Raw genomic sequence first — 25,870 nt, 5'->3', positions numbered from 1 at the left:
CATTTTGAATTTACTCGGATGAAACTGAGACTTAAAATGACACACACTGTATTAAAGCAAACACTATTAAAGTCCTAGATCAAATAATTAACAATTGTTTATTAAGTTTTTGTTTACTGAAATCTAATGTGAGCAACCCTGCTCGTTTTATTCTTGTCAAAAATTAAATATGGCTACCCTGGCTAAAGCTGCACACTTTTATCCATGTAAGCTTGTGCGCACATTATTTCAGAGCTTTAGTTTTCTTTTTATTCCTCACACAAAGCTACTATGTGGAAATAGAGTGTGCAAGTCTTATTTACTTAACTTGACTGATGTTCTGGATTAGAGCTGTGTGGGAAAAACACATACGGGTTGCACACATGGGTGAGTTAACATGATCAAGCTTTAATTTGTGGGTGAATTATTGATTAATGTGGGTAAGGTAGGCTAACAATGTTTCCACTGTGTTTAAATTAGTTGTGTAGACACAGTGTGTAATTGTAGTGACATAGTTGAACAACGTTTTATCTCATATCTGGAGCTCTTCCACCAAAATAGAGTGAGTAAAGACAGGCCTGAGGAATGTGCATAGGATTCCTCTTATCGCTATACAAAATGCTTCAGTGGAAAGATTAGGAAAACGCTGTTTACATATTTCACTCATCATTAACTCATTAGATGCGGTGTGTGGTCTGCCGGAGAGGCATCATGGCTTTATTTTTTATATATAAATATTTCCATTTAGTTGGAAAATAGAATGAAAAGTGACCTTTAGACAATATTGTTTTTATGTACAGTATTTAAAAAATGGAACCTATTTATACTTAATATTACTTAATATTTTTAATACTGTACATATAAGGGGATAAAAATCTTTTGTTGAATGCAGTTGAATGCCTTTTTAGTACCATTTTAAATTTTTCTTGGGTTAAATTCAGTATTTGCTTGCACTCATTAATATTCACTTGTGTGTACTTATGAGTATTTATTTTATTAATTAAAAAAAAGGACATTTAAATTTCACATTTAAAAATCTAGTGTTTAATCATGTCTAAACATTTATTCAAATGCAAAACTTAAAATAAGTAAACAGGTATGACCTGCAATATTCTTTTGAAAGTATATTTATTAAATAGACACTGCAAAAAATGATTGATTTTAACAGTAAAAGACTTTAAAAATGCTACAGTAAAAACCTGTTAATTGGTTATCAGTAAGTTTCCATACTATATAAGGTGAATAACTGTAATTACAATTAATGTAATTTTACAGTAAAGTACTGTATAAATTACGGTTTTTGGAAGTGAAAAAGAAAAGGTCATTGTATAAAAACGGTGAAGTTCTGGCAACCACAGCTGCCGGTATTTTACCGTAAAGGTCACAGATTTTTTTTACAGGTAGGCCTACCTAGTGGGTAAACCATGGCATTACAAATTAAAATTATTTTTTTCAGACCACAAAATGACTCTGATTTGCCTCTTTGCATTGTAATCTAAACCCCTTTTCTCTATTTTAACCTTAAATACTACATTAATTGTAATATAAGTAATAGAAATATTAGAAAAAAATATTTTAAGTCATTAATAGACCATAATTATTGCACAAATAGTATTTAGTACTAGTATTAGTACTTTAGTATTTTATCTCCTCAAAATATAAAAAAAATATTATTTAACTAAAATATAGAACATTTATTTAACTGAAAAAATTGTTAAGGTGTATGGTCACATTACAGGTAAGGGATACCTGAGGGTTAAATACAAGAAAAACATATTAATGTTGCCTCTCTATCACTCTCCAGAATAAAATTATACTCTAAATGTCATCGACATATAATCAATGCATAATATGCTGTAATTTTGACCAAATATTGCTACAAATACCTGTATAGTGAAGCCAGTACCGTTTCTAAGCATAGGCAAGCTAGGCGGTCACCTAGGGCGCCAATGAGTGCACATACTGGCACTACATTTTAGCAGGGTTGTGACGGCCACACTGAAATATGATTGCCACCCCAGTGGAGCCCCCAACATCATTGGGCTAGAGTACTGTCGATCTGACGATGCCTGCATGCTATTGGATCAGAGCGCTGTCAATTGCTGCCGGATTGTTGCACACAAAGTTTGCATTTGGAGTGCTCAACAACACTGTTAGATCAATAAGTTCTGTCAGTGCTTTGGCAAAGTAACGCTTTATTTTGCCATGCAATAAAGCTAAGTTCAAAGGCCAATTTAAAATATTGGTACAGTAAAAAGTGCACAAAATGAGTATTTCATTAAGGCAGTATTTGTGGCAGTTGAGAAATCATGCTGCAAAATTGGTCCAAAAGGTGTGCGTTTTTGCGCCAATGCATTTTTAAAGGATCAGTGTGCGGTGTAATATTCCCATATAAAACTTTTACGGCCAATTAAAAAATATTGGTATAGTAAAATTCGCTAATTCGCAAGATCAATACATCCTTTATTAAACCGCTTTGTTGAATTTAACGCATCCTTACGGAAGTGTTGAAAAGCTGATTGGCTTAATTCAAAGCCAATTTGGATTTCACCTAAGCCGGTTTCACACTGGATGCGCAAGCAAAGCGGAGGCAGCGCAGAAGCTGTGTGTATGCAGAGTGGGAGCAACACGCGCCCATTGAGCTTCCACACTGGCAGCGTTTGTCATGCTCAGCTGAACTGCAAATACAGACGAGTATCGTTCATTCGGTCGTGTTTTTCAGGTGTTCTCCGACAGCTGTCTCTCGTGCTTTGATTTATGATATGGGCAGCATACTTTGCTGTGATGCGCTTGTGTTCCCCTCTGCCCCGCACACACATGCATATGCTGTATAGTGTAGTTTGCATGATAAAAGTAATCTTAACGTTAAGATATACATATAAACTATAGTGGACAGGGCCGTCGCTAGGAATTCTGGGCCCTGTGCACTGAATTTGCAATGGGGCCCCCTCAAAATCACATTCTGTGTGGGAGGGGGGGTGTTCGCGATCGCAAAATCACATTTAGTATGTTCGCGCTTGCAAGATAACGTTCAGTTCACCATCGCCCCCCCACCCCTCACCATGGGGGCCCCTGTTACTCAGTTCCACTATTACCCCCTGTCTGGCGTCTCTGGGTGTGGAAGCCCAATTGTTGCATGCTGCTCCTGCTCTGCATACGCACAGCTTCTGCGCTGCCTCCGCTTTGCTTGCGCATCCAGTGTGAAACCGGCAGAAGGCATCAAAATGGCTAGAAACGGCCCTGAGTGAAGCTGTCGTCCATCCTGCTTAAACACATTAGTTTGTTTGGAACTATTGAGAGCTCCATGAACCGATGGTGTTGAGAATGATCAAATTTAGAGGCTGCAATAGGCAGCGAATCAGGCAGTGATTGACAGCGCTCTGATCCAATGGCCAAAAACTCTCTGATCAAAAAAATCACAAACCACATTCGACAACATATAAAAACAAAATTCTTTTATTTTATGAACAAATGTGGAAAATTAAAAGCATAGGGGAAAAAATCAAGCCATGTCATCTTAAATTCCTGTGCAGTAAATCAGCTGTCAGCAGCATTCCTGCACTCTAAAAAATGCTGGGTTGTTTCAACCCAACTTTGGGTCAAATATGGACTAACCCAGCTGTTGGGTTACATTTTTAAATGAAATTTTTAACCCAAAAGTTGGGTTAGTCCATATTTGACCCAAAGTTGGGTTGAAACAACCCAGCATTTTTTAGAGTGTATGTATTCATCCCGAACCATCACGGTACGGGCGTCACGGTTCGGTACATGCAGTCGAATTAACCATGTTTTTCTTGTAGTAAAAGTGTAGTAACCATAATTTTTTGGCGTATTGATTACCATTTGTATAACCACAGTTTTACTGCAAATACCATGGTTAAACTATGGTTAGTATAGCAAAACCATGGTTAATTTGTGGTTACCATGGTTTAACTATAGTAACCATGGTTTTTTGGTTTTATTTGTGGTAAAACCATGGTTCATTTTCGTTAAGTCCACGAGTCCGTAGGGTGTCCCATTCCGCATTTTAGTTTCCAGAAGGGTGCTCGCTCTCACTGATGCGATCTCTGTGGCAGACTTCTACCCAACAGTCAAAACGGCATTACATCACGAAAGTGTTGACTTACAGGAAGACTGCGAGGGTTTAGGGTGCAATTTGAGACAGGGCCCTAGGCGATCAGTCCAGAAGGGGATGTGCAGTAATACAACGCTAACTGTCACAACAGGAAAGAGCAGAAGAAGAGACGATCTACACACCAACCCCAAACAAGAGCGGCGAGATAACATGAAGGGCTCAAAGAAGCTCCTGGCTTGTTTTAAAAGGGAAAAGTTTCGGGTTCTAGAGATGCCGGATTTAAATGAGGGAAACTAACAAGATAATTTAACTAAACAGGTGAACTAATTAGACACACGAAGAAAACTATGTCACAGGGATAGGATGGCAAGACAAACACAACAGAAACTGTGATAACCTTAAGTTGTTTATGTGCTCCTTTATATTCTGTTCACGTCCAGTAATTATTAGTCTGCTAACTGCACTTTAAGAGAGTTGTTGATATTGTTTGATTTGATATGTGCTGTTTTATTGTAACAGTATGTTGACATTTATGTTTGACATTTAGTTATTTGCCTCTGTTTTATTGTTCATTGCAGAAACTACTTCCAGTGCATAATAAATATGTGTATATGGACAAGCCCTGCACATAAATCCATGGTGGTAAGATATCTGATGACTCCTACTCCCTGATCAGAGTGCTGAAGTTTAACACCATTAAAGAACCGGAATTTAGCGGGGCTGTCCGTAGCATCGACACTTCTGGGAAGGCTCACTACTGTGCTGAGTTTTTTCATTTGGAGATAATGTTTTTTTCTAATAGCTTCTCTATTTGGAGATTTCACTGTGGTTCTTGGGAGTCCACTAGTGTTTGAAAGAGCTTTCCATAGAAAACTGAGCTGATCTTGGCAGCACAAACACTTTGTTTTAAACTGAACCAGGACCCTGCTCCCACCAAATCCTGGTTTCACAGCCAATCAGTGCCAGAAAAAAAGAAGGGGAGCTTGGCTAAGTGCTTGAGAATGCCATCTGTTGTCTTTGGTAACAGATATCATGCTTTCTTATTCTAATATCTACTAAACTGCACAGCAGTGAGGATGTTTGCCTTTGACATTTTCTCTTTTTTGTGCTACATTTATCATTTCAATGAGTCATCAATGATTTCACTACTACTGTGTTGCTGCAATAGTTCTGTTAAAAGGAACTGCAAGATGACACATGGAATAAAAACGCATAATTTAAGTTTTGACGTGTAATTGCCTGAAAATGTCATTTGAATGTACTAAACACATTTCTTTCTATAGGTTAAGTTGAAAGCATGTGTGTTTGGATTTCCAGCATGCTCAGCGCTGGTGCCTTTCTTCATCATTTCAGAATAGAATGAAATTGCATCATTCAGAATGATTTATATTTGATGTTTTACAGTTAGAATTTTATTCAAAGTGCACCATGTTCTACTGTTTGAGCTACAGTAACTTATATTTCTATTAGCCCTGTAAATACTGACATGAAATAATTGTGAGAAAAATCTAATTTTCTGAAAATCTAATCTTATTGAACCTTTAGACATTTTTTTTTTTTTATTCAAGTTTGCTTTTTTTTCATATTATCATATTTGATGCATCAGGTTTTTATGGCTCATTTAGTGAGAATATGGAGCACATAATCAAAGAGGGGAAAAAACAGAGTTGTATTCAGAGGCCCAAACTGAGCAAAACTATGCAATTTGGTGCAGATGCTGATATTTATATGGACAAAAAATGTAAATGTAAATGTAATGTAAATCAATAAAATTTTTATAACAATATAACAGACTACTTATTCAAATGATATAAATACCACTCTATACCTCCCAAAAAATGTCTTAGTAAGATGATATTTAAATGCTTAGTTTTATGATCAAAGCTCTGTACACTGTTAAAAAATATACTGTATATGTTTTGAAGTCGTAAATAAAACAAAGATTATTGGACTATGTTTTACAAGAAAATACTATTTCAGTTTTATACTTAAATTTTTTATTATATATGGATAATCAAGTAAACCTAAGTTGCTTCAGTCCAGTAAGTGTTCATCTTGAAATATTACTAACAATATCAAAGTTATTCATATGTTTACTTTATTAAAAATCAGTAAAGATTCACAGTAAAAAGATATGTGAAACACAAGGCAGTTTTACAGTTACACTAAAAGGTCTTTTGCCTGCTAAAAAATAAACTATTATTCAGATGACAGAAGCAATGTAGTAGATTGAGAAGAAATGTTTTATTTTTACATGTAAAGTTTTGATATTTCAGTGAAATCCAACAATTTAGACATTTAATTGCTCTTAAAAATCCTTTATTGTTATGTTTTCTTGATCTCAGGTGTCATTTGGCAGCACTTCTTATATTGTTTCTAAATTATTTTATTATTGAAGGAAATTTCAATTGAACAATAGCCATTTAAAAAGAGAGAGTTCCTTGGAAGAGAAGAATACTGAGAAATCATAATTGCGCAATAAACTGCCGCATGTTGCGTGGGAGTGACTGTCTTCAAAAGGGAGTGTGCAGACCGCTGTTAGGCTCACAACCGACTGACTACAGCACTACACTACAGCCTTTTGATCCCTTCACTGGTGTTGCTCTGCACAATACTGACTCAGAAAGATGAAACTCACAGTATCGGCTCTCGTGCTTCTGATCTGCACAGCTGCACTGCTGTCCACAACAGAGGGTAAGCAGACTAGCGTTCATTCATCATGCTTTCTGACCTTTTTGATGAATATTTCATGCTAATCTTACAGGAGCTCTCTCTCTGTCACTGCAGGTAGACCTAAACGCCTACAGCTACGCTGCAGCTGCCCTCAAATGCATTCAGAGTCAGCAATTCCTGCTGTAAAAATACTCTCATTGAGGGTTATTCCTGCCGGACCACATTGCAAAAATGAGGAGATCATGTGAGTGTGAAACACTTCAAATACAGACACGTAATATGCAGTAGGAGTCAAAACTTTCTTTTTTTACGACTTCTTCAAAAAGGCTAGAGCTATTACAGTTAACTAAAACCAAAAAAAACTATTTAAAATGACAAAAACAAACAACAAAGTTGAGAAAACTTGTCCCAAGGTGCATCCTGGGATACATTTAAACATCATTTCAGGAGTTCACAGTGAATCTTCTAGATTAAAAGCTCTTTAAGATCAAGAGAGTGTACAAATATTTGACTGGTTGGTGGATGGATGGTTCATATTCTAAATGAATGATATTTGATCATATTTACTCACCTTCAGCCTGTATGACTTGTATCTTCACCAGTGGAGATGTTTAGCAGAATGCCTGAGCTGTTCTTCTTTAAAAAAAAATTTTTGTTTGTTTTTAAATCATAAAAGTCTTGCTTTTTGCTTGGCAGTCGTGGTCGCCATTGAGTTTTATTGTATCGGAAAGAGTAACTTGGACATTCTGCTAAGTAACTTATTTTATGTTCCTCAGAAGAAAGAAAGTCATACAAATTTAGCAGCACTTCAGGGCAAGTAAATGATTTCTATATTTGGGTGAACAATTCAGTTAGAATGATGCAGTCAGAGTGTGACTCATGTGTATCATTTTATGCAATGGTTAAGAGTCATTCTATCAATTTTAAAGAATTACATAATTTGTTTCTTACAGTGCCACAATGAAGAAAGGACCGATGTGTCTTGATCCTACTAAAGACTGGGTGATTTCTCTCAAAGAAGAGTAAGTTCTTGTTTATGATTTCTCTAATTATCCGTCTTAAAATGATTCATTTGCATGATTTGAATTGTATATTAATGTTTTTAAATTTGTACACTGCAGCACTTTGGTGCACCTTTCATCCTTCAGACACTAACATGTGTCTCTTCATGTTTGCAGAATCAACAAGAGGAACGTCACAAGCCAACAATGAATGAATATCACTGTGCAAAGAGCAACTGAAGAAACTGATTCAACTATTACTGTAATATATAATTTCTAATTTTGATATGTGAAATATTGAATGTGAAAATGTGCTCTCACTACCACCTGTTTATTAAAGGTGAACTTGCCTGAACTTCATTATATTTTATAAAATTATATTTATTGTTGTGGTTGTGTAACTGAATTGTCATTTTATATGCTCATATAGTTTTGTATTGGTTTTAAAAGAAGAATAAAAACTGTCGTAATGGATATTTTAGTTGTGCCTTTTTGTCATCTCATAAATCATTACAGTGAAAGGAGTGAAATTATTTCCTTATGAAATTATTTCCTCATGAATCCAAACCGTCAGGAACTCTCAAAAACAGCTGCCATGCAACAAAACAATAAACTTTCTAATCTGACGGGAAGATCTAGAAGAAACAACTGTCCTTTCACTCACCCTTAAGCCCCTCTCCTTCCTTCCTGGGCAGATGGCCCAGGTCACAAAAAGTTGACTTAGGAGTGTCAAGAACTCAAGTTACTATACTTATATCATGCATTTACTGTATCTTCAAAATTCATAATCATAACCCTTTCATGTTTGGTATTGTTCTAAAGGTCTCTGTGTGATTGGTAAAATGGTCTCAATTTCACAGTGGTCACTTGTGTTATGAGAAATATTAAAAACTTTTGTAGAATTGTGTTCTGCTGAGGAGGGGGTGTGTCCGCATTTAGGGCCTGTGGGAATGTTTCTCTATCTCCAGCCAGGTGCAACCCTGGAGCACGGGAACCTGAAAAACCAAAATGTCTTTTATGTTTTTACAACTGGTTTGAAGATGTCTTTGTTTTTGTATTTAAGGGAAAGTTGCAAATCAGTCTTGGGGATTCTGTGGTCAGAAAAACCCCCATGCAGTGTGTGAGAGTCTCTGGAGCTCTGCACCAGAACCCTCGCTGCTGTGTGTCTCTCTGCTGTCAGGTACGATTCAAAAATGCAATTGTGCCCATAGAGCATGCACAGTTGTTTGTGCTACTACATGTGCACATAGACTAGTTACGTTTATTCTTTAAAAACACATGATTACTTTGCTGTAAGTGTTCTTTGAAATACTTAGGTAAAAGGTTGTTGATGCTATATGCATTTTAGACCGTGTGTCTTGTGTTAAATTAGGATAACTGTAGCATGTGTGACTACGTTAAATTTGTTTGTCTCCTGCGTGGAACACTTGGCTATTTTCCATATAGCTACAGTAAACTATGCACCGGAGCAGGGTTGCCACGCGGATACAATATGTTTCACAATTGCATTATCCTTTCTAAGTTGGCTTCTAGTTGTTTCATTATGTAATTGGCATGATACAAGCTTTTTACAAAATTATTCTGGCAACCAGCTGCCAAAATTATTTTGTAAAAACTACAGAATTTTTTTTACAGTGTGGTTATAGGAGAAAATACACTTTTTGTTATGAGCATGCAGGGTGCAGCTCACTTAAAGGTATTATAACCACTCTGTATCCTCTGAGTAAGTTCAGAACTGACGAGTTTGTGTCCGTGGGTTCACTATCGGCCGAGTGCAATACCTGGTCCCTAATGAACGAAGAATTGAAAGAATGGGATTTCCAGAATACTCAAATATCTAAATCAGGGCAAAATAAGTGTAATTTTAATTGTAAAATTTTGTAAAAACGCTACGGGAAAAAACTGTTAATGGGTTAACAGTAAGTTCCCGTACTATATACAGGGAAAAACTGTAAAATATCTAACCAGACATTTCATGTAATTTTACAGTAAAATGCTGTTGATTTTACAGCCAAACACACCTGTCTGTAATTATCAAGTGCTCCTTCAGATCCTAATTAGTTGGTTCAGTTGTGTTTGAGCTGAACTCTGCAGGAAGGTAGCTCTCCAGGAACAGGATTGGGCAGCCCTGATCTAAATGAATATACAATCGATATCTGTGATCAGTTTTTAATTCGAAATATCTCCTAAATGTAATGATCACTTGAAACTGGAGTCAGATTGAACACGGAGCTAGACTAAAATTTAAACTAAATCCTGATCAATTCAGAAGCGCAAGTAAAAGACCGAATACGCATTAAACCTTCGAGCAGGCCGCTGGATTCCGCTTTTTGGGCTGGCGGGTGGATTCTTACAACAGTATCATTCCCTGAGCTGTTCAAAATTAAGTGACTTTCACAGAAAAATGATTCATCTTATATTCGCCCCTCATGTCTTTCCAACTGTGCATGACTTTCTTTCTTCTGCAGAACCCAAAATTTATTTGCATGCATTATAAAAAACATGGACTTCAGTCTTTCAAAGGCATTATAAAGCGGTCATAAAAATAGATAAAAAGAATAGGCCATATAACTCATGCACTGTAAATGTCTTCTCTGTGATTTTTCACAAAACAAGCATGATTTATTTGCAAATCTGACTAGATCTGTTTTTTGAGGAGCAGCCCACAGGAGGAGAAGGTTCAAATAACTGTAAAAAATATACATGTAAAATATGATTAGTCTTACTGTGTGTTTTGTAATTTGTGATTGTGTCGGCTTTATTATTTATTTATTCATTTTAGAACGAAACCTTTAGACAAAATAGCTGTTAAAAATAAAATAAAAAGTCTTTAAAAAAAAAAGTTTGCATGTGTAATTTTTGCTCAGTATCATATTTGATATTACATCAGGCTTTTATGTCTCATTTAATATGATATAGTGAGAATATGGAGCTCAAACTCGAGGTGGAAAAAAAACACTTCAAATTTTATTCAGAGGCCCAAAACTGAGTAAAAAAATAAGCAATTTCTTGCAGATGCTGATATTTATATAAACAAAAATAAGATGAAATTCTGATGGCTTGTTTTGTAAATGCTTGTATTGAAAAAACTCTGTAATTTCATAATGCAATGCAATACAATCATGATTGAGAGATTCCTCAAAAGCCTGATGATCATATTTGATACTTACATTTGAACATGATCTTTCTACAAAAAAAAAAAAATATGATGGAAAGATAATCAATGAAACCTTAGTTGCTTCAGTCCAGTAAGTGTTCATCTGGAATTATTACTAATAAAATAAAAGTTATTCATATATTTACCTCACAAAAATCCGTAAAGATTTAACAGCAGAAAGACATGCGGAACACAAGCTCTGAAGGTGGACAGTTTTACAGTTATACTAAAAGGCCTTTTAAATAAAAAGTATAAACTACATCCCCGACAGCATGGAAGAAAAACTCCTACAGACATGGTAAACTCACTTTTAAATAAAACTTCAGCATCAGCAACAAAATGTACCAAATTTTTCCTGTAATGGTTATTTCTTACAGCCTACTAGTGTTTAAAATGCATATATTACAGGTTGGTAAAGCCAATGCGCATGTGCAGTCAAGCACGCACGTTTCAGGACACTGATGCTGCGTCCCAATTTGATAACTGTAAAAGTATATTTTTGTGAAGAAAAAGTACATACTTTTGAGTATACTTCAGTTACTTTGTCATAACTGCGTCTTTAATGGACCACTCTGTTGCTTAGTTACATGCATTCTGTCACCGTTTCAACTGCCCTGTCAATCATCTTGTCACAGTTAACATCATTCATATTTTGTTTAATTTGATTTCCTATGGACCCTTTTCACAAGACTGTGATGGCGCGTTTCAGCGGTCATCAGCATCGTAAATCCTCCAAATTTGTTTGTTTTTATTTTTTTTAAATGTATGTACATGTATAACACTATGCTTTGTATTATATTACCTTTGCATCAAATTACAAAAAACTAGTTAACGCTAAAGCGAGGGTGTTTCTGTCTGTGGGAGTGACGGTAAATTGACGGTAAAAATGATGACTTCTGCTACTGAGAACCCAGGAAATGTGAAAAAGGTCCATTGGAGAGAAATGAAGAGGAACGTTGATCTGCCAGTCGTGGGTCTATCATGCCGAGAACTCTGCTCGTGTTTTTGCGTAATGATGCATTTAAAAGTTATCACCAAACATATCTTTATAAAGTTCACAGTGTCGCTGCAGATGAAATATAACGCAGATAATATTAAATAAATATTTTTTCATTAGACATTGTTTATTTATCACTCAAACCCCTTTCTCTACCTGTCTGTCGGTCTTGCACATCCCCCATGTTTGTAGTTTTTTAACACTTTTTATGCGTGTATGTAGTTCTAATCGAATCTTCATCCAACGCGCAATGTATTGTGAATCTGCACTTCGAATTCTAACCAGACGTAGTAGACCATCCGGGAATCTCTGGCATACTCATGTCAACATACTATGAGTATGTATAGTATACATACTATAGGCTATATATAGGCTACTATGAGTATGTATTATATTAAACCGCATAAACATTTCATTACACCAAATACACAAAATACTGTTCTTTTTAGCAACATCATATGACCCCTTTAACATGTCCATGCAATGAATTGGGTTAGCTATAGGTCAATATTTCAATTAAGTTCCAATTAACATGTTTGTGTAGTTCCAAATCAAAATTTAAAATTAACTTAATCTTTGAGTTTGTTAATTACCTCAAATTTTGAGTTCTGCCAATTTATTAGTGTTTACAGTATGCATGTTCACTTAACATTTGTTTTTCTTATCAGTTATAACACTGTACATATAGCTATTGTTCTTGTTATATATTTCAGTTGATTAAAAAATTGCATAGTATAATGCAACGTAAACTATTATCATTTAAACTCTATTACATTAACAGTTTTAAGGGTGAGTGGTATTTTTACCTTTCAGATTTCTTTGCTTCAAACATAGTTTCTCATATGTGCAGCATGAGAGGCTCGTCAGCTGAATGAGTTTTTTGAGAATTTGGCTTGGTTTGGTGTAAACACCAGAGGACTGCCTCGGCAAGTGTTTGCAGCTTTCAACATGTTCAACTAGTTTCTCACCAAATTTGCATGTGCCATTTCCATCCATCTATATCCAAAGTTTATGTAGGCCTCTTTGTAGTAACAGTGCTTTTCTAGCTTTTGATCACCTAGATTGGACCAAAAGGGCACCACTTTAGGGTCAGTAATTAAATGTAATATAAATCCTCTCCCCCACCATATTACATTTATTACATTCATATTACATTTATAGATTACATTTATGACATATTATTGGCTTTTCATCAATTCACAAACACAAGGAAGGCCTGCCTTACTTACCTCAGATCATTTCTGGTTGAAAATGCTTGTCAAACTGTTAAAAATATATCATCAGTAAGTGTTTAAAAAACATGCTTTATTCTAATGCTCTTGGGTTCCTTCTCTGGAATCTGGGTTCACTGAAGGAGGACCTGTTGCACAATTGGTTTTGATAAGTGTGATGTCAGCAGTGGGGTTCTTTAAAAAGAGAAAGTCCCACCAAAGTATACACAAAGTCAATTTCTTGAAGAAACGTCTGCAGCTTTACTGTTCATATACTTATGCAGTAATCACTCAGTTGGAAATTGCACAATGAGGAAGTTCACCACATCAGCCTTTGTTTTTCTGACCTGCATGATGCTGCTGTCCACAACAGAAGGTAAGATTGACAATATCCATTGTTTTTGAGAGTATTTTAATGCATTTATTATTATTTAAAGGTTTAAAAAATGCTAGTATGTGTTGAAAAAGTTTTGTAAGAGCTTACAAAGAGGCTAATATTCTTATTTCTCTCTCGTTTCATTTAGTCATTGCGGCCAGACTGCCGGCCCAACAGCTACGCTGCCAGTGTATTCAAACGTATTCGGGAAAACCAATTAACCCTAAACTAATACAGAAAGTACGAATGATTCCTGCTGGAGCACAATGCAAAAACGTGGAGATCATGTGAGTGTGACATAAACCAAAGATCAATGCAATGCAGACGTCTGAATGCATGGTGGATTCAAATTAAAAGCATGTGATTTTGATGACCAAAAAGTGCTCAACATTATTTCTTTGTCTCACACAGTGCCACTCTGAAAAATGGACAGACGTGCCTCAATCCCAGAGATGAATGGGTGAAAAATATCATCGAAGCATGATTCCCCATCTGTGTTTGCATGCAGAAGTGTATGAGTTTTCTTGCTGTATTTTGTAGCACACATTATTCTTCTGCTTATTTCTGCAGAGCTGTGAAATGCAACAGTTAAATGCAAACATTGTATCATCCCCATTGCAAACTGTTGCAGATGACTTGCTCATTAGAGAAACACATTCTGACGAAGCAAATTGAAAATGTGCATAACAGAAAATGTTGTATTGTCATTTTAGCTGAAAGCAACACTGCTGACTAACACTTTGCATGAATATAGAAACTTTTGCAATGTAGAAAATACATTAAAAAAAAATAAAGTCTTTTGTTGTTGTATTTCAACGATCTTCAGAAAAAGTTATTTTTCCACTTCACTAAACATGATATGACCTGTTTTATTTTTCTAAATATTTTAAATGATTTTATATTAGATTGAAACATTTGCAGCATGACTGAAAATCAAGGCACTGATGGGTTTTATTTTCTAGCTATAATAAACCTAAGAAAATTGCATTAAAAAGTAATAGATTCCACAGAAGGAAGGTCATATGGTTTTAGTACCATGCAAATGATCACACTATTTAATTTGTGGCAAACTATTGCTTAAACATGTTTTAAAAAATGTCTGTGGGATTATTTGCTCTCTGGGAAAACGTCCTAATGGTGATTTCATAATACATAATAAATGATGCAAGATGCTCTTTTACTTCCACTTCCACTACTTCCACTGATCTTCTCTTTGAAGTGCATAATGGTATATAAATGCTTAATGTACATTCGCACCAGAAGTTTCCACATCAAATGCGTTTCTCTTGCATGGAAGTCATAGCAGTGTACTGTATGAGTGATAAATGCACCTGTGCTATAACTTGTCATGAGGTTTTTTGATGAACTCACTTTTCTTCACGCATTTGCCTCTAAACTGACGCTGACCTCTTTCTTCATTTTCTGGCAGATTTATCTTTTCTGATAAGATGATTCACTCGGCATGTGTGCTTCTCTCATCATGTGCTGTAGTAAGACTGCTGCTCTGTTCAGTCTCACAACGTGCAGCAGAATGAATTATTAGACCATTATAGGAATTTTTTCCACAGATTAAGAACTACTTGCAACATATATAGCACAGGTTAGTAACTGTTGAGTAGTGACCCAAAAATTAACCATATAATAAAATGCAACTACTATTTAATTGAGCATATAGTATAGGACAACAAAATAAATTGGGATATTATAATAGAAGTTTTAAAAGGGAGGGAAATGCTTCCTTTTGTTGTTGGCATCTATACAGTCAACAGTATTTTGTTGCAAATTCTTCTGTCACTTCTATAAAATATCGCTAAACAAGGTGCAATGCTGGTGAAATAATTTTCTCTCAGAAATTGCTATTAATTTTCACAAATAATTACAAAGGAACAGCAAGTAACAGCAGCTGGTGGAAACACAAAATACACACAGCAACATTTGATACTGATCCTCCCCTTGAGGGACTCATTATTCTGTTCCTATTCATCAAATTCTTGTGAAACTTCCGTTTATGTCCCAGTTGTTTAACTTTTTATGTTAATACAAATATTTGCAAGTTAAGACATTTGCTGTAGATAAAAGCAGCTGAATGTGAGACGCTCTTTTTTTTTTTTGCTCAGTATCAGTATATCATAGATGGATGGATGGATGGATGGATAGATAGATAGATAGATAGATAGATAGATAGATAGACGTTCCTGGACGTTCCTGGGACGTTCCTGGGACGTTCCTGTCCTGATTGAGATCAGCAGTACAACAGGCTGTGCAAACAATTCATACACACACACATCCGAAGTTTATTGCTCTTTTATAGCTCTAGAGACTTAAAAGACTTCAATTATTAAAAGACTATTCAATTACTGTGCCTCAGAAGTTTAAAATTAAAATTCTGAAGAAGAGCTGAATAGCAATCACAAATAGGTCATCAGCTGTGAATGGTTTTCGAATTAATGTGCAGCCCAGACCATTTGATAAGAGTTGGATGATAAGTGTTTGAGATCGCAAATCTTAGCCCAGTTTGAGACATTTTTGAGATCTCTCCTTAAAACTCAGGTGACACAACTGTGAAACAACTGGGGTATCGAATGTAAATAACCACAATATGAATATTAAAATAATATTTAATCAGTATATGATTAATCCCTTTGATGAACTGTTTTTGTTGCTCAATTGCAAGTCTCATTGGATAAAGTGTCTGCTAGATGCTTAAATGTAATGTAAAGGCTAATATCAATTATACAAATGGCAAGTGTTAATATAAATATCAAGTTATTAACCAGGTTGATTAACATTTATATTAACATTTCATCATTATTTAGAATCAATATTTATATAAATTCAATATGCATATAATATATTATAATTTAGCATTTTATTAAAATTATTATTTGATTAATGTTACATTTCATATTTGGGCTATTAAAGAAATTTTCCAACTGTGGTAAGCAGTCAAATGAAAATCATGCACTTGACGTATAATTTTTTGGTTAAAACAGTCTGGGACTCCAGGGGGATTTTGACCGTGGTAACCGGGCCGAACATGAGATGCATCCAGATGACACACGGCTGATGAACATGTGAACAGATCCAAACCACATATTTACACACAAGCCTTCACACACACGCACACAGAACGATTAGGGAAGTGAAATAAAATCACTACTTTGTAGATCACGAGGCCTTTGAAATCATAATATATAAGGTTGTGCAGCAGTCCAAATAACAGCATCTGATCTTCAGAGTTTCTACACAGAAATCGACTGCAGAAGCTTCAACAATCATGAACGCTTTCCTGATGTTAACCGTTATTGGAGTCAGCATCGTTCTGTCTGATGGTAAGCTTCATCTTCACTATATGTTTATTATATTTTATAAATTACTAGTAATTAGCTGGTTTGTTGATGGTTTACCAGGTCGAAACCAGTTCCACTGGTCATCAGCCAGCGGGCGAAATATAATTTTTTTTTTTAAACAAAGTACCTATATTTAAAGCAACTGTATGTAGTTAAGTGAGTGGAATTCACTGTTGTAAATATATCACTGTTGATTATAGTGAATAGCTGTACACGTGCATTTGTTGCTGACATAAAGCAATCCGCCATTTTCGCAGAATTTCATACCCACTCAAAAGGAGTGTGGTTAGTGATGGGAGAAATTACAATTTTCGAATCTTTGAATCAATTTAATTATTTGCTTCGCAAAATGATTCACTGTTTTGAAGCGCTCGAAACGCCACACGCCAGTGATGCCTGCTGGTCAGGCCGGTTTAAATGCAACAAAATCTCAGCTCGAATATGCATAAAAACTCTTTTTACAAACCAATTGCAAATGTTTTGTTGAAAGTCTAATCTATTAAATGCAATTAGCAATTCATAAAAATACCATTAAATACGAAATATCTGTATAATATGTGTTCTTTTATTAATTGCTTGCTTTGTTTGTTTTTATGGAAGACCTGGCTAAACAGGCCAGGAAACTATCTACTACTAGCCTACTATCCTTCTTTTAAATGTCGTTAAAATGTCTACAAATTTATAAAATTGATCCGAGACCTAGATCAAGTAAAAATCACAGACTAGGTTTACAGATCGTCTACTAGTGACGAACCGTTGAAATATAGAAACATTTCGAAACAATTACGCAGTAAAGAAGCCTCTGAAATCACGTGACTTTGGCATTTTAGCTGTTCACGCCATATCGTTATTACCGTGATTACGAGATACCAACTTGTAAGAAGCTTTCACGTCCTCGTAGAACTCGTAATTTCAACTTGTGAACTGGGAGTTTTCTGAGAGCTACAACTTGTACCACCTGACCACCTCAGATTCATTACAGTCTTAAAAATAAAGGTGCTTCTAAAGGTTCTTCACAGCGATGCCATAGAGGAACCATTCAGTCAAAGGTTCTTTAAAGAACCATTTTTTATAATCTGAAGAACGTTCTTTCGCCACAAAGAACCTTTTGAGAAACAGAAAGGTTCTTTATGGAACCATTTAGACAAAAAGGTTCTTCTATGGCATCGTGAAGCACCTTTATTTTTAAGAGTGTAGGCGCTATGTTTAGGCATTGATAGTGCAAGGGTGTGAACAGCTCCAAGTAGAACGTCACGTGTTGTCATCTCGAAATCACAGTAATTACGACATGGCGTGAATGCAGCATTTTATACGCGCTCCGAACTCCTGATTCATAAACAAATGATTTGCAAATGTTTCTGAGCTTCACAAAGCAGTGCTTCGAAAGCGACCATCACTACAGTGATTTTTGTAGAAACCATGACTCAGTTGTAGCGGCTATACACATTCAATTCAACAGTTTTGAAAGTAACATTTCAAGGCAAAAACTTACATATGGAGCTTATTTAAATGCCAGTTTCATTCGAAATGTGGCCGGTGACTCTCGTGTGAGTCCCTGTAGCCTATACATAATCTACATTTCAGCATCTTCCGTGGAACCGTGATGAACTTGCTTCCCATTTCCTCAAAACTGTTGCACGCTACTATTTTACAAACCCCTGTTTGCACAAGACCATTAAATCACATGTCAGTTTACAGTTGTGTAACTGCTGGACACACTTTCCCAGCCTGCTAACGGTTGTGTTCCTCCCTCAGCCGTGCAGCCTCTGGGCGCGGGTTACAACAGCCGCTGCGTGTGTCTGAAACTGGAGTCGCGGATCATCCCACAGGAGAACCTGCGGCGCGTGGAGATCCTGCCGAGAGGCTCGCACTGCAAGACTACTGAGGTTATGTAAGTAGGCTATTTCCTCACACCAGTCACGTGTCTTGCTGAAGTATTTCGATTGACCTCTCAGTTATGAGACCAGGTGTTGTAAATGCGAATGTCTGAGAATGTGTTTTTGCATTATAGGGCTATAATATGGCTTACTGAACTTAAGCATGAATTTCGTTAGTTGATCATTATTTACATATATTTTCACATACACTGCCGAGATGTTTTTGAAAGAAGAATCTAATGCTCACCAAGGCTGTTTTAATAATCAAAAATACTGTAAAAACACAAAAAATGTGAAATATTATTATAATTTAAAATAACTGCTTTCTATGTGAATGTATTGCAAAATGTAATCGATTCCTGTGATCAAAAGCTGTATTTTCAGCATCATTACTCCAGTCTTCAGTGTCACATGATCCTTCAGAAATCATGCTAATATGCTGATTTGCCGCTCAAGAAACATTTATTATAATTATTAATGTTGAAAACAGTTGTGCGGCCTAATATTTTTTTACAGGATTCTTTGATGAATAGAAAGTTCAAAAGAACAGCATTTATTCAAATAGAAATCTTTTGTGTCATTTTAAAGGAGACATATTATGCCCCTTTTTACAATATGTAATGTAAGTCTCTGGTGTCCCCAGAATGTGTCTGTGAAGTTTCAGCTCAAAATACTCCACAGATCATTTATTATATCAATTTGAAAATGCCTATTTAGAGTGGAAGTAGAAACACGATGTTTTTTGGACCTGTCTCTTTAAATGCAAATGAGCTGCTGCTCCCCGCCCCTTTTTCCAGAATAAAGCTGCACAGCTCGTATCTGCTAAAAACATCTGTTTTGGTTATGATTATCATGTTTATCGCGCTGAAATCATGCGTTTTAAACCATATGAGTTTAAACTTCTGATATACAGTTTCGCTCGTTTTTTCAGACGCTTGCAGAAAAAGGTTTCCCAAAACAAAGTTACTGAGTTAATCTTTTTCACGTTTCCTTGGTTGGTAGATGCACCGGGGACCTGATTATAGCACTTAAAACCTGGAAAAGTTAGATTTTCATGATATGTCACCTTTAAATGACACTTGAACAATTTAATGCATCCTTGCTGAATAAAAGTATTCATTACTTTTTACTGACTCCACACTTTTCAACAGTAGTGTATCTTCTACATAATTGTTTTTTTTTATCTTTTCAGTGCTGGTTTATCGAGTGGAGAGAGGATCTGTCTGAACCCCAGGACACCATGGGTTAAAAAACTCATTCTCTTCATTGAGAGAAAGGAGCGAGTGACCAAGAAAATGTAGACGACATTGATGTTGTAACTTATATTTCTTTGACTCTCACTACTCACAAGACTCACTAGAAGAGTTTTTGCACTTGTATGCTAGTTTTGTCGTCTCTGACATATTTTTGGTTCCTGTAGAATAAGATTTCTGTTTGTTTGTCTTGTATTCTGAGCCTCTCATTTTGATTGATACATGTTTGTCCTGACAATTACTTCAAGATGAACCAAAGTGATGTGTATGCTACACTACAGATACCGTCTTGTACACTGATTTTCATTTTACACTGATACAAATAATCAAAGTTTTTGGTGTTGCTTGTAATTGCTGTTTCACTGAAAAAATTTGAAATGTATGGATGATGTTTTTAATAAATAATTTCTTTAATAACATCAATTCTGCTCACTTTCCTTTGAACAGATGAGCAACATTTTCGCCAGAAATCATTTTCCACATAAGTTTTTCTTGCATTCTGCATTTCACAATGTGGTTTCAGTCCAGATGGATTAGAATTGGTTGAACGGCCAAACGTTTAAATGAGAGCCCGATGCGATCACTAAATCACGAACCTCATTCATTATCCAAAACATATTTATTGAGAACATATATATTTGAGATTATGACAGTCCATTTTCTAAAGAAATCCACCTGCTGTCTTGGGATTTTATTTATCACAATAAAATCAGATGCCTCTGAGAATGAACCTTCATATGAAAACCAAAGATAGGATGAAACTAGACATTACTGATAACAGGCTCATTTCTTATCTGTACAGTGTGCATTCATGGCTCGTGTGAAAGTATGCTGATCATTTTGATTCACAGAAGCAGGAAAATCAGTCATGATTCACGAAAACGATATCCGTTTGATTGCATTTGGATGTGAAGATAAAAGATCATTCAGCAGATATGAGTATTTCCACAATTCCCATTCACTAAAACCCATTCACTAAAATAAGATATGCTTTTTTTCAGCATTGTTTGTTTTATGTCTACATCAGTTTATTATATTGTTGGCAAGAGTACCTCATCTGGCCAGATGAGCCGAAAATAATCACCCCCTTTAAAATAATCACGTTTTGTTTCTTTGCAGTCTGAAATGAAGACGGACACAGTTTTTGTTTTATCCAGCTGTATTTATTCATTGCAACTTACGACATCCAAGTCAGACACAGACAGACAGACAGACAGACAGATAGATAGATAGATAGATAGATAGATAGATAGACTAAGATTCTTATTCAGTAAGAATTTATTTTAATATTAAGGGAAATATATCAAATTTTGTTGCTTTGCTTTGCATTATTTGTTTTATCCAGCTGATTTTTAATTCCAAGTGAAAGATACAACACCAACACGTCAGAAAAAAAAAAAAAAAAAAAAACAGAATCACTGAGTTGGAAAAATGATCACCGCCCACCTTAAAATTACTTGTAAACTCAATCAGATGTAGCTAATCACCTTCTCAATGGCACACAAAGCCATTTGACTTTCAGCTGTGCTCGTTTTGATCAGCTCAGCATGAAAAGAGCTTTCCTACAGCATTTCAGTCCTTGGTAGTGCAACTGAAGCAAACAATCAAATATGGGTGGCAAGGCACTGTCAAAAGATCTCTGGGATAAAGTTGTGGACAGGTGTAACAGTGCCTCCTTGTTAGTGTGCCTGCCTCCCATGCTGGTGACCCGGGTTCGAGTCCTGCTCGGAGCAGGTGCGAGTAGTAGGACCTGGGTGGGGGTTACACAGGCACAAGTCAGGAGATGGATACAAAAAAATGCAAAGGCTTTATCAATGCCTTGAAGCACAGTGAAGTCTATTATTGTATTTGGTACAACACAGAGCCTCCCTGGATCAGGACGTCGCTCCAAACTGGATGATCGAGCCAGGAGGAAACTGGTCAGAGAGGCGACCAAGAGGCCGACAGCAACTCTGAAGCAGCTGCAGGAATTCATGACAAAGAGTGGTCATTGTGTGCATGTGACAACAATATCACAAATTCTCCATAAATGTATCTGGAGGGTTGCAAGAAAAGCCACTCCTCAAGAAAGCCACATGCAGTCACGACTGAGCTTTGCCAAAACGCACCTCGAGGCAGATGAGACTAAAATTGAATTATTTGGCCTCAACCCCAAACGATATGTCTGGCGGAAATCCAGTACAGCTCAGCATCCAAATAACAGCATACAGTAAAGCATGGAGGTGGTAATGTCCTGTTATGGGGGTGTTTTGAGCACTTGACAGGATAGAAGGAAAAATGGACGGCGCAAAATACTGTCAAATTCTTGAGGAAAATCTGCTGCCCTCTGCCAGAAAGTTGTCAATGGGAAGAAGGTTTACCTTCCAACATGACAATGACCCAAAGCACACAGCAAAACTGAGCAGACAGTGGCTGAAGGAGAAAAACCTGAATGTCAGAGTCAGAGCCCAGACTTAAACCACACTGAAAATCTGTGCAATAACTTGAAGACTGCAGTCCACAAATACTCACCATCTAATTGAACTGAACTTGAGCAGTTCTGCAAAGAAGAGCGGGCACATATTGCAAAGTCTAGATGTGCAAAGTTAGTAGAGACACAAAATACTGTCAAATTCTTGAGGAAAATCTGCTGCCCTCTGCCAGAAAGTTGTCAATGGGAAGAAGGTTTACCTTCCAACATGACAATGACCCAAAGCACACAGCAAAACTGAGCAGACAGTGGCTGAAGGAGAAAAACCTGAATGTCCTTGCATGGTCTAGTCAGAGCCCAGACTTAAACCACACTGAAAATCTGTGCAATAACTTGAAGACTGCAGTCCACAAACACTCACCATCTAATTGAACTGAACTTGAGCAGTTCTGCAAAGAAGAGCGGGCACATATTGCAAAGTCTAGATGTGCAAAGTTAGTAGAGACAGAGACAAATCCCAACAGACTAAAGACTGTAATTAAAGCAAAAAAAATGCTTCAACAAAATACTGACAGAAGGGGGCTATCCTTTTTCCAACTCAGTGATTTTTTTTAAATTATTTTTATGATTTATTTCTGTTGGTGTTATATCTTTCACTTGCATGTTATAAGTTGCACTGAATAAATACAGCTGGATAAAACAAAAATGTTGTCTTGTCTTAATTTCAGGTTGCAAAGCAACAAAATGTGTTTATTTTAAAGGGGGGTGATTATTTTCTATAGCCAGTGTATGATGCTGGTTTATAGTTATGGTTTATAGTTTATGTGAATGAGAGCTTCTTCCAAATCAACAATCAACCACATGAAAACTCCCCTTGTCACATGCAGATGGCAGTTCCCAATAAAGACACTTATCATAAACGTCTCTGAACTCAACTACCTCATCTGGAATTATTATGAGGGTTTGCACTATAACACATTGATGTTATAATCTCATAATGATTATGAATCACTTATGTATATACTCCTGTCTTTGTAAATCACAAAAGCTTCTGGTAAAATAATACATGTAAATAATGTGGAACTCATTATAGATATTAAAAAAATATATAACAAAGTAATATAGCAGATCTTGAAATAATATGAAATTTGCTAAATACCAGTAAAGATATGCATGTTCATGTGTTGATGTAATAATAAACATTTTACATTTGAACATTATAGCAATGATGCAACATCAGCAGATGTTCAGAAACAAATAAATGAAATAGCACAAAAATAAAATAAGAATGTAAATGGGTTATATTATATAAAACCATATTGATTTTATTGACAAATTATTGACTTGAAGACTGTTTTAAGTCATTTTAAAGATGCAGCTGTGGTGATTTAAAAAAATTTTTGTTTATGAATGGAAAGAAACTAAAAGCTTTATTTGTCTTCTTCTATTATTGATCCAAACTGTACACAATTGATCTTTGTGCAATAGTTACTTTTATTTTTTTATTGAAACACTCATATTCAGCATTTTACAGAAGCCAGGGGGTGGAGACAATGAAAAAATAATAATAAAAATAATAATAAAAAGATTTTTAAAAAATTAAATAAAAAATGGAAATGTTTACATACATGAATACACTTAACAGCTTCTTGTTTATCAGATTATACACAGATTTTCGGTATTGCTGAACTTCTGATTTCAAAATTATAAATAGTGGTTTATAATCACCGTGCTTACATTTATGTATACAAAACTTTGCCATTAAAAGTAACAAATTAATCAAATAATATTCCTTATGGAAAGACATGTCATAAGTAAAAATAAATAAAACTAATAAAATAGTTTAAAAACAAAGTTGAACGCTGGGCATGATATGATATCTAACAAACAAGCAGAAATCTGACCAAAAACTGGTTGAATAAGGACAACTCCAAAACAAATAATAATAATAAAAACGTTTCTGTAGGCTTTAGACTACAAAATGTAGAAAGTATATCAATATATCACAGCTAAAGGAAATATTTACTGGGGTAATATTTATAAATGAGTTTGAAAGAAATGTATTCTACTTTATTTGTGCTTAAATATTTATGAGGTAATTTCCAAATGTTATGCCACATCAAACCATCTGCGCAGCAACCGCGTGGTCGGTGCGTCATCACAGTGCGCCGAGTGGTGTCGATAAATACACCTAAATATTATTCACCGCAGTTGTGGTGTTTGTGTCGTTTTACGAAAGGTTTTTACAGTGGCTTTATTTTTTTAGACGCTTATAAATCTAATGTGTTTCAGTTATTCTTCGCTTCCTCTTTCAGTTTGTCGGAGGAGATAATCTTTAGCAGCGTAACATCAAACTTGCTTTCGCTTTATCCGTATCCGTGATCCTCATTTCATCGTGACACACATACATTTATATCTGAAACATTTTAGGTGATTTTTGGTGCTTTGTGGGGAATATACATCCATCTCACTTTAGACATAAAACCACATGGAAGAAGAGAGCTGCTGTTGTGCAGAAAGTGCGTCTAAAGTCGCTCTGTAAGGCGAGACAGTTGAGTCATAATATCGAGATAAATTAATTTCCTAGCGTGTTTCCTGATTTAATGCTTGTGCAGAAGAATGTCATGCGCAAGCAGCGCAACTGGGAGAGGAGGCCGGAGGCGAAAAAAACCCAAAGAAAAGAGGAGAAACAGAGAAAGAAGCTCAACAGACAAAGTAAAGGTGATCTGGCTTTTAACACCTGTTACCTGGCAGGTCAATCTTTCTGTGCAATACATTTTCATGTCCCATTCACAGTGTTGGGGAGTAACTAGTTACATGTAACAGAGTTACGTAATTTAATTACAAAATAAATGTAACTGTAATCTGTTACAGTTACTGAGGGGAAAAAATGTGTAATTAAATTACAGTTACTTATTGCAAAGGAGGGTTACATCTGAATACACTACCAGTCAAAAGTTTTTGAACAGGAGGATTTTTTTTTTTTTGACTAATACTTTATTATGCTTTTCTTGGGAGCACAGTTACCAGTAATGACTATACCAATTTGTATTGACTTAATTCAGTGTGGACAGTATGACTGATAACAAATATAAAGAGCAGCGCCAGATGTCCAATATCAAGTCACAAAGTTAGTCCAGTGCGTAAATCCAAAAATAACATGAAGCCAGCAGAAAAAACAATCCGCACACGGTCAAATGCAGGGCAAAACCTCCTCAAAAAACTTTAGTACAACGCTTAATCAGAGGCCGTAAAAAAGTGAAAAGTGCAAAACGTTTTCGAGACAAAAGCTCTTCCTCAGTGCCACATTGATTAGTGCACACCTGCTCCCATTATAACATCAATATTCACCATGGACATCATAATATGCACGCTGTCACGGGGTGCTACTGTGACGAGCACGGAACGCTCCAAAGAGAAAGGAAAAATTGAAATCGCATCATATGACCCCTTTAAGACATTCCTATAAATATATTTTAATGGTAAAAAATTCCTAAATGCAAAAATACCA

At 35.8% G+C, this 25,870-nt stretch overlaps 4 protein-coding genes across 4 annotated transcripts in view; all 4 read left to right on the top strand.

The window, feature by feature from the left end:
• The first annotated feature begins 6,614 nt into the window (after nucleotides 1-6,614).
• LOC107745963 (interleukin-8-like) lies at nucleotides 6,615-8,156 on the top strand. Its single transcript, XM_016559994.1, has 4 exons — nucleotides 6,615-6,748; nucleotides 6,842-6,971; nucleotides 7,681-7,749; nucleotides 7,906-8,156. Exons 1-4 carry the CDS (start codon nucleotides 6,682-6,684, stop codon nucleotides 7,937-7,939), a joined length of 300 nt encoding a protein of 99 aa, XP_016415480.1. The 5' UTR covers nucleotides 6,615-6,681; the 3' UTR covers nucleotides 7,940-8,156.
• Nucleotides 8,157-13,341: 5,185 nt separating this feature from the next.
• Nucleotides 13,342-14,279, top strand: cxcl8b.3 (chemokine (C-X-C motif) ligand 8b, duplicate 3). Its single transcript, XM_016559993.1, has 3 exons — nucleotides 13,342-13,469; nucleotides 13,618-13,756; nucleotides 13,881-14,279. Exons 1-3 carry the CDS (start codon nucleotides 13,403-13,405, stop codon nucleotides 13,951-13,953), a joined length of 279 nt encoding a protein of 92 aa, XP_016415479.1. The 5' UTR covers nucleotides 13,342-13,402; the 3' UTR covers nucleotides 13,954-14,279.
• A 2,430-nt stretch (nucleotides 14,280-16,709) lies between these two features.
• LOC107745961 (interleukin-8-like) lies at nucleotides 16,710-20,351 on the top strand. Its single transcript, XM_016559992.1, has 3 exons — nucleotides 16,710-16,801; nucleotides 18,575-18,710; nucleotides 19,889-20,351. Exons 1-3 carry the CDS (start codon nucleotides 16,747-16,749, stop codon nucleotides 19,995-19,997), a joined length of 300 nt encoding a protein of 99 aa, XP_016415478.1. The 5' UTR covers nucleotides 16,710-16,746; the 3' UTR covers nucleotides 19,998-20,351.
• Nucleotides 20,352-24,534: 4,183 nt separating this feature from the next.
• The window catches only part of trmt10b (tRNA methyltransferase 10B), an 8,501-nt gene continuing 7,165 nt past the window's right edge, over nucleotides 24,535-25,870 (top strand). The window contains exon 1 of the mRNA XM_016559990.1: nucleotides 24,535-25,080. Within this exon, the coding sequence (XP_016415476.1) occupies nucleotides 24,963-25,080 (118 nt within the window). The 5' untranslated portion in view covers nucleotides 24,535-24,962. The remainder of the gene's footprint in view (nucleotides 25,081-25,870) is intronic.

Source organism: Sinocyclocheilus rhinocerous, unplaced genomic scaffold (genome assembly GCF_001515625.1).
Source record: "Sinocyclocheilus rhinocerous isolate Xijiao unplaced genomic scaffold, SAMN03320098_v1.1 scaffold4514, whole genome shotgun sequence".
Taxonomy (NCBI): domain Eukaryota; kingdom Metazoa; phylum Chordata; class Actinopteri; order Cypriniformes; family Cyprinidae; genus Sinocyclocheilus; species Sinocyclocheilus rhinocerous.
This window is presented reverse-complemented; position numbering and strand designations above follow the sequence as displayed.

Coding starts and splice junctions, on each gene's coding strand:
- LOC107745963 (XM_016559994.1), top strand. CDS start 6,682: ATGAAACTCACAGTATCGGCTCTCGTGCTTCTGATCTGCACAGCTGCA. Junction 6,749..6,841: donor ACTGCTGTCCACAACAGAGG/GTAAGCAGACTA, acceptor CTGTCACTGCAG/GTAGACCTAAACGCCTACAG. Junction 7,750..7,905: donor GTGATTTCTCTCAAAGAAGA/GTAAGTTCTTGT, acceptor TCATGTTTGCAG/AATCAACAAGAGGAACGTCA.
- cxcl8b.3 (XM_016559993.1), top strand. CDS start 13,403: ATGAGGAAGTTCACCACATCAGCCTTTGTTTTTCTGACCTGCATGATG. Junction 13,470..13,617: donor GCTGCTGTCCACAACAGAAG/GTAAGATTGACA, acceptor CGTTTCATTTAG/TCATTGCGGCCAGACTGCCG. Junction 13,757..13,880: donor TGCAAAAACGTGGAGATCAT/GTGAGTGTGACA, acceptor TGTCTCACACAG/TGCCACTCTGAAAAATGGAC.
- LOC107745961 (XM_016559992.1), top strand. CDS start 16,747: ATGAACGCTTTCCTGATGTTAACCGTTATTGGAGTCAGCATCGTTCTG. Junction 16,802..18,574: donor CAGCATCGTTCTGTCTGATG/GTAAGCTTCATC, acceptor TTCCTCCCTCAG/CCGTGCAGCCTCTGGGCGCG. Junction 18,711..19,888: donor TGCAAGACTACTGAGGTTAT/GTAAGTAGGCTA, acceptor TTATCTTTTCAG/TGCTGGTTTATCGAGTGGAG.